This window comes from Cynara cardunculus, assembly GCF_001531365.2.
Source record: "Cynara cardunculus var. scolymus isolate 2C chromosome LG 12, CcrdV1, whole genome shotgun sequence".
Classification (NCBI taxonomy): domain Eukaryota; kingdom Viridiplantae; phylum Streptophyta; class Magnoliopsida; order Asterales; family Asteraceae; genus Cynara; species Cynara cardunculus.
Window position 1 is genome coordinate 505980 of NC_037539.1, and position 9070 is coordinate 515049.

At 32.3% G+C, this 9070-nt stretch overlaps 1 protein-coding gene across 1 annotated transcript in view; it reads right to left on the reverse strand.

The window, feature by feature from the left end:
* Positions 1–2003, reverse strand: part of LOC112523011 (cytochrome P450 78A5-like) — a 5159-nt gene extending 3156 nt beyond the window's left edge. Inside the window, exon 1 of the mRNA XM_025132427.1 lies at positions 1007–2003. Coding sequence (XP_024988195.1) covers positions 1007–1951 — 945 coding nt within the window. The 5' untranslated portion in view covers positions 1952–2003. The remainder of the gene's footprint in view (positions 1–1006) is intronic.
* Between the last annotated feature and the right edge of the window lie 7067 nt (positions 2004–9070).

The window sequence follows — 9070 nt, forward strand, 5'->3', positions numbered from 1 at the left end:
TTCATTAAATACTTTAAAATATATATATATATATATATAGGCAATTTATTTTACAAACTATGATCAATGTTCATATTAAGAAATATTTGAAGTATTTATGGAAAATTATCATGATTTAGATATATAGATGAAAGATGATAAGTTTATATTCATTATGATCATGGTTTTATATTAGGAAAAACGAAATGAAATCATATATTTATTTGATTAGATAGTCGACTAAGGGAACGTTTACCAAACGCTTACTCGGGTAAGTGAACATCAAGTCACATTACCTTATCCGATAAATATGGTAAGGACAAAAAATCTTATCCGGTAAGAGCGAGACAAAAGGATCAAGAGTCTTACCCAGTAAGTGAGGGCGACGACTCTTACCATGGTAAGCGCTTACCGGGTAAATTGTTGCATACGATGCCGTTTTGGTGGACTAAAATCTTACCCGATAAATAAATGATAGTGTTAAAATTTTACCGATAAACGCTTACCGGATAAGTGTTTGGTAAATGGACCCTAAAATTGATTTGTATAGTTTGTAAAAATTACATGATTTGTAAATAATTAAACCTGATGTCTCTCTATGTATACAAGTTTAGATTTATGAAATATGAAGCTCATCGCTTAAGTTAATGTATATATGGTAGTGATTAATTAAGGCATATGTAATCTTTGCATGTTCATTAAAAAAGTCACGGTAGTTGCTTCATGTTATGCATATGAGAGTGAGAGAGTGAATAATAGGGTTTAGAGAGAGATAGAGATATATCTAGAGAGAGAATGAATGAAAAAATAATCTTTATATATACATATAATATTTCACTGTTTCTATATCTCAAATACATACGTATATATATATATATATATTATAATATTTCATTGTTTTTATATATTAATACATACACAACATATATATATATATATATATATATTCACACACACACACACAGAGAGAGAAAGAGAGAAAGAGAGAGAGAGAGAGAGAGAGAGAGAGAGAGAGAGAGATATTTACCCACAGAACAGCCACCATATCAGCATCACTCAGTTGATCTTCTGTAGGCAAAGACAGCAATAGACTAAGAAAGTCATTCCTGCCAATATTAATACCACCACCATCTCTTCTTCTTTCCTCAACAATTTGACCTACGACACCTTTGACCTTCAAAGTCAACTTATGACACCTCCTCTTGACCCCATTAAAGTCCAAAACCCTAATTGGAAAATAATCCCCCCAATGAAACTCACCTATCAACTCATACCCTTCTTTCACCATAACTCCTAATGCTTCTTCTTTTTCGAACCCTAACCCATTCCCAAACACACTCTCCATAACATTTCTCAAAGACCCTCTTTGCAATATCCCTCTTATCTCCACCATCTTTTTCTCCCCCATCTCCTTCGACACGTTTCCCACCATTTCATCGCACACCCGTTGTCTAAGACCCTCCAGGCTCAAAACCCTTTTCGGCGAGAACATGTGGTTTGTCGCGATCCTCCTCAGATGTCTCCAATACTTCCCCGATGGTGCAAATCCAATGGCTCGTTCAAACATCAATAACTTGGCTGATTCCTTTACCGGACGGTCTGAAAAGGCACTACCACACAAGATTTCCTTAGCAATCTCTGGGTGACTAGTAATAACAACACGAGTTGCACCCAGGCTAAACGCCATAAGACGAGTTGCACCCATGGAACTAGCTAGAAAGGCTAGTTTTCGATGAGCATGAGAACCCATTATAGGTAAGATCCCCAGGAAAGGCAAACCAGCCGGACCAGGGATCTTACTAGGGTTTAAGTCGGGGTTTCTCCATGCAAACCCACCCGGGATTAACCATAGGTTAACAAACAAGGGAAGGAGAGATAAAAGAGAAATAAAAAAGAGAAGTGGGAGAGAGAGATGGTAGAAGGCTACTAGAAAGCATGGGATCAGAAGAAAGAAGTTTGGCCTCATCTTCATTTTTTCTGGAGTTATGGAATTAATATGAAAGCTTAATTAATGTATAGAGTATAGAGTAGAGATGTGGAGTGAGAGGGATTGCATGCGCGGTGGTTTGTATATATAGTACATGGGAATTAAGTGATTGGCTCATGATTGGGTTTCTTTAACCTAACCATGGTTATTGGTTAGTCAATGTGTTTTTAAGTTTTCTAGTCTTTGGGCTTTATCTTCTTTTCATTTGCTATGATTTATTAGATAAATCAATTAACAATATATGTATTTTTTTTTATTTTTTTTATTTTTAATTAGACTTAGTAAAGATGATTACATATAATTCATTAATTAAAAGCATCATTATAATTATATGAAAAATGAATAAACTATATTCTTTTTGAAGTATATAATATTTATATACGACAAATGCAATAAATAAACTCATATACCCTCCTTACCTTTGGCGAGGCCAAAGACTACGATAACGCTAGACCAAAGGTCCTTTGATAATAAACTATATATATGTTGATATAAAATAATTGCAAGAATTAGGAAAAGAAATCCAAGTTCATTTACAAAAATAGTTCCTATTGGTGGATAGTGGAGCTAAAACACCTTATTATAGGTTCGCTTTAAAGAAAAATGTTAAATAAATAAAAAACTCAAGAACCATGAGAAAATGGATGAAAAAGTATTTCAATATGGATGTCAAAAAAAAAATAGAAGCTGAGTTTTTTAAATTTTAAAAATATTGTTGTACCCACTCATTTAATCATATCTATTAGATCAATTAATCTAACGGTTTTTAAGATGTTTTTTAGTTTTTCATTTATTTAAGATTTTCTATTGAACCTAACTATGTATTATGTTGTGAATCTAAATCTATATAAGCATAAGTTTACTCTCTCTTTCAAAAGATAAAAAAAAAAACCCATATCTAAATAAATGTTTTTAGTTCCATGGAAAATTATATAATAAATAAATATTCTTTTTATTTTTAGAGATTTTTTTTAAGTATATAATATTTATATACGACAAATGAAACAAATAAACTCACACACCCTCCTCACCTATGGTGAGGTATTTTTAGAGATTTGTTCTTATCCAAATTTACCCATTTGATCGTTTGCATATATAGTTGCACAAACATTCGTGGATTGAAGGTGGTGTCTGATTGATTTTAGTTTAGACTCCAAAGGTTAAAAGGTCTCATGTTCAAATCCAATGAGAAACTAATAAAAATTCTCTTGTGGCCACAATAATTCAAATACGATGACTCAATGCTATCCGTAAAACGGTAGTCGTTCTGAAATTAATCGGTTCATATAACGAATTGAATATCCAAGTTAAGAAAAAAAAAAAAAACCAATCATAGTTTGTGAGTTAGCGTGTGTTTGGGGGATTGTGTTCCTTATGAACTGGAGTTTTACAGATATCTAATGGGTTACTGTGGGGCGGATACAAGGCAAAGCCCTGCAAGAAACCCACATGTACGACATGCAGGTTTATTTGTTTTGCCTAAAATTACTAATATGCCCCTAATAATAATTAATAGGTAAGAACCCTCGACTCTAATAATAATTCTTTTCGTCTCATATTTGCATTTACACATCTCATCTCAAAGAGTCACCAATTCATTCATGCATCAAGATCACGTCCCAAGTTATCTAATTTTAATTGATTTTGTTTGTTATAACTTCCACCTCTCCTCTCCTCTCCAATCCTCGATCAAACCAGGCGTTATGAAATGGGGGGTCTTTCCTTTGCGTATCGTATGTATCGGCTTGGCTTCATCTCGAACCAAGGAGGCATTCCGGCGGCCGGGTGTGTGTAGGAAGGCCGTCAACTATATAAGCTAAAAGACTATTACTACAAGCCGCAAGCTACTCGCTTCTATTCTCGTCGATCTATAGATTCCCCGTCCTCTCTAACTAAGATACATAGAAAAACTTCAACAAATTTACAGTCTATCGCTTTTGACCACTCAGCCACTCTCCCATATCAACTATTTTTTTTGGTTTTCTCTAACTTTCTTTTTACGTTTTATAACGTCTCGGTTTAACTGGAATATTTAGACGTTTCATTATATATACAAGTTTCTGAATCCACTACTATAAGACATATTGATTACTACTTAATTACGGCTTTTTTACACAAACAAAATCTTGTTGATTTTATGAGATTGAGAAATATTTAGACGTTTCATTATATATATCAAATTAAAACAACTAAATATGAATGGATTATAGGTTTTATGATAAGAGTAAGAATATTTAAATTGCATATGTCGACTGGTAAAATATAATGGAAGTAAGAGAAGTCGACACTATTTTTAAATTAATCAAGTGTGGGATTTTCTCAATTAAAAAAGTACCCATCATTGGTTCAAAAGACATCATTCATTATTTATCCACAAAATGTACTTTTATTATGTCTTTGGCCGGATTTTTTTATTAACCTGGATATCTAATAAGTTATGTGAGTCAACTGATCTTAGGATGATCATTCGTTTCGTGGGTAGCTTGGAATTACCGCATTTAAACTTTCGTGGCCATAAGGGAATTTTTATTCCTCCTTGGATTCGAACCTGAGATTTCTAGATACTTTTGACTTTTGGAACCCAAATCCAAACCAATTAGACACTACCCTTGTGGTGTGTGAGTTGAATTCTTCTTGTAAAGAAAACAAAGACTAATTACAAGTCTTATTAATTTGATTTCTAGATCAACAAATAGACCAAAGCCATCAAGAATTTGAGTTTTGTCAATTTAGGTTGTTTGCAAGATGCTTATCGGTAAAAATTATCATCCTCACTTATCTTATTGGATAACATTCTCGATCGTTAAAATGGATTGTTGATAAACGTCTTTTATATGATGAATGTTTATTGGGTAAGAGTCTTTCATCTCACTTATTAGGTATGTCTTTTTCGGGGTAAGATTTTTAGGCCTTGTCGTGCTTATCCCATAAGGCAAGTGACATCCCGTAAGCATTTATTCAATAAGTTTTTGATAAAATCACCCATTTGCAAAACTGTTTGTAACAATATAGCAAACTTGCCAAATTACGAAAAATAAATATATATTTCAGCTTTATTTTACATGCTCTTGTTATCTGGGAATTAGCTTTCCTTGTCTCTTTTAAATGTCTATATGTATTCAGAGAGAACTAACTTTCGGAGAAAAAAAAGCTGGAGAACCATAAAAATATATCAAAATGAATGTCTAATATATATATATATATATATATATAGAGAGAGAGAGAGAGAGGGAGAGAGAGAGAGGGGGAGGGAGGTGACAAATCAAATACAAACCTTACAAAAGCTATAAATCATACAAATTGATCTCAACTGTCCATCTAGTATAACGAATATCTAATTTCATATATATATATATATATATATATATCAATTGTTTCCTAATATAGAACATTAACTCTAATTAATAAACTCTAATCGTTTTTCATAAATATTCAAATTATAATAAATGAACACTTATCATTTTTATAAATATACTAATTGATTGGTTTGTAGTCTTTGCAAGAATTGTGTTTGTTTGGTTTGTTTGCAAGTATATAAAACATAATTCTAATTTTAATTATTAAGTTAAGAAAAATGTAACGCAATTTTATTTTGTATTTAGAAGTACACAAATTTGGTTCAATTTTCAAAAGCTAAAAAGAATGAAAAGAATGAAAAAGGCGAATCACTTCCTTACCATAGAAGGCAGAAGCTATGCTTTTGAATAATGAATATATAAATGAACTATCAAAAGTGTTGATGCTTTTACCAAATGGATTCTATAATTTTTCAGGAATAATTACATAATTCTTACGTCACGCACGATAAAATTTATGCATCAATTTGTATCCTATTAAACTTTTTTTGGAAGGCAATAATTTAACACAAACAAGCTGTAAACAACAAACAACAAAAAGCTTTATCTGCAAGATATATATATATATTAAAGGGTTGTTTAGCAATTGTTGAATGGTTTGGAGCAGAACGATTAAGTGATCAAAATGATTAAGAGACTCTTATTATATAGTACAAAATGAAATATGATTGTTTGGTAATTATTTACAACGAAATCAGGACGCTGAATGATTAAAGAAGACCCAAAATAAAAAAAAAATCGTTCAAAAGGTTTTAAAACCATTAAGAGACAGACTTTTTTTTTGTCAGACAAGATCCACCTCTTAGGATTCATATGCTGACTCTTAATGGAACTATTAAGAGATAAGCAAACAACCCCAAGTCAAAATAGAAATTAAAAAAGAGAAAAAGAAAAGAAGGGACTCAATAACAACTACCGAGAAACAGGACAAAAACATAAACATGATCGATAGTCAATATTTCAAAATACATGTTTTAAAACATCATTTTTCATCTAATTTCTTTCCGACTTTCTAATCAAGATACCATAAAATGTAGATGAAGATTAGATTATATTCGATCCGACTTTCTAATCAAGATACCATAAAATGTAGATGAAGATTAGATTATATTCGAGAAAACTACAAATAGAAAATACTTAAGAAAATCCAAAGTAAAGCCAAAATCGTTGTAAAGTCATGTTTATTATGTTTAATTGGGGGGATAAAAGCATGATTAAAGGTATGGCCCACCTCTTTTCTATCCTAATCGTACGGTTCATCCCCAACCCAATGTGGTTGATTTTTTTATTCACAACATCTCCAAAAATTATACCATAATTTTTTTATAATAAAGTATCATAAGTTAAAATCTCAAAAAATTATATTCAACTACAACATCTATTCTATTAAAATATTCGATGCATTTAAAAGAATATTATTACTCTGCTAAACATTTTTTTTAAGTATATAATATTTATATACGGTAAATGCAACAAATAAACTCACACCTCCTCCTCACCTATGGTGAGGTTTGAACCTCTGACCTCCTAAAAGACTAAGACTACGATACTGCTAGGCCAAAGACCCTTTAGTAAGAAATATAATAGTAATTTCAATGTCTTATTTGTAAGAAATAATTAAATATTATTTCTCTTTTTCAAATATGGAGTTTTAAAGATTTCTACACTCTTGTTTTCTCTAATTTAACATACGATACAACATAGTTGGAGCAAAAATGTACCCTAAACCTCCAAAATCCCTATTTTAGTATAATTTTGTAATAATTTCAATTTTTATAAAAATAAGAGTAAATTATGTTTTTCGTCCTTTGTGGTTTGTTAAAAGTTGTTGTTTTCGTTCCTATGATTTATAATTCTTTGTTATTTTCATCCTTATGACTTGCAATTTATTGTTGTTTCTGTCCCTACGTTTACAATTCTTTAACGTTTTAGTCTCTTGTACTTAAAGGTAGGAATTAATCCAGGAATGAAAATAGCAACAAATTGCAAAGCATATGGACAAAAATCACAATTTTTAAACCACATGAACGAAAATCATAATTTACTCTAAAAATAAGAGTTGACAAACCTAAATCTGGATAGCAAAGCAAAGCCAAGCCAATAGCCAAACAAGATCAATTTTCATTACAAACAAATAATATATAATTACACCAAAATCCATATTATCACTTGGATTCTTATCTTAAATCACAACAAATGACACTATATATCATTTTCAAATAGATATAAACCCAATAATACCCTCATCTTCGATTTCCGCTTCTATCAAAAATATCAGTCTTACCAAAGCTTCCAAGGAGGTTAAAGATTCAAACCTCATCAAAATTGAGTGTTGTGATGGTCTTTGGTCCAGTACCAAAAGGAGGTTACTGGTAGAGCCCATCTTCACAGGAGCTCAAGAGTTCAAACCTCATCAAAGGTCAAGAGCATGTATCATGTGGCCCAACGGTACCCGTGTTACTGGTAGAGCTCAACTACCTAGGAGGTCAGGATTCAACCCTCGTCAAAGTTGAGGAGTGTGCATGATGGTCCCGTGGGACCCGGGTTACAAGTAGAGCGCAACTTATCTGGAGGTCAAGAGTTTAAACCTCATCAAAAAGAAGGAATGTGCATGATAGTTTAGTGGACCAGAGTTACTGGTAGAGCCCAACTTCTTAGAGTTCAACCCTCATCAAAAAAGATGAGGAATGTGTGTTAAGGACCGGTGAAACCAAAGTTACTAGTAGAGCCCAACTTCCCAAAAGGTCAAGGGTTCAGTCCTCATCAAAGGTGAGAGTGCATGATGGTTCAGTGGGACCCAGGTTACTACTAGAGCCCAGCTTCCCAGAGGTCAGGGCTCCAGCTCAAACCTCATCAAAGACGAATAGTGTGCATAAAAAAGAATCCAGCCTTTTTCCTCCTTGTAACAAAACTTAAGGGCATGTTTGTTAGCAGTTTAATGAGCTTAATAGAACTCACAACTTATTTGATCGGCTATACATGACTGTTTGGTAGTGGCTTAATTATATAGAAAGTGGCTTATTCCATAAGCTTTTATTAAGAAGCTTTATGCAAAAAGCCAATTTTTTTTCAAACCTGCTCCTCCCAATTTCCTCCCATCTATGAAACAACACTCCTAAATAAAAACCTTTCCATTCCATACAAACTGATTAATCCACAGAGACAGTTTTATCCATACAAGACTTAATGGAAAACCAACGGAATGCCCCCTAATTCTGTTCTCATAACAACATTCATCATACCCCTTTTACTGCATAAATTACAGGTTACAAATGTATGACCCTCTCCCTAAAGTTGCTTCTTAAGTAACTACAGCCTTAAAAAAAACCTAATACCATTTGTTCAGGAATAAAATGAATGCTTTATTTTGCAATGAAGATGTAAGATATTGCATAAGCAAGTGCATTTTATACACAGAAAACTCCAATATCACAAGCATCAGAAAGAAGAATCATCATCATGCCTATCTGATAACATAAACATTCAAACCTATTATTGGTGGGCTTAAACTAAAAAAGTTAACTATAAAACTAAAACAAATAATAAAATACTAAAAGAAGAAAAGAAAGGAGCCAATCAGTCTAGCAATAAGCAGCTTTATAAAATAAAACAAATTCCACCAAGAAAAGCACATTCCAACATGATATACCAGCAGAAGAAATAAGCCCATTTTTCAGCATACCCTGCTGCATATACACTAGGGTGTAGATCTTTTTAAGAAAATTTGAAATCCCAGCATCACCCTCCA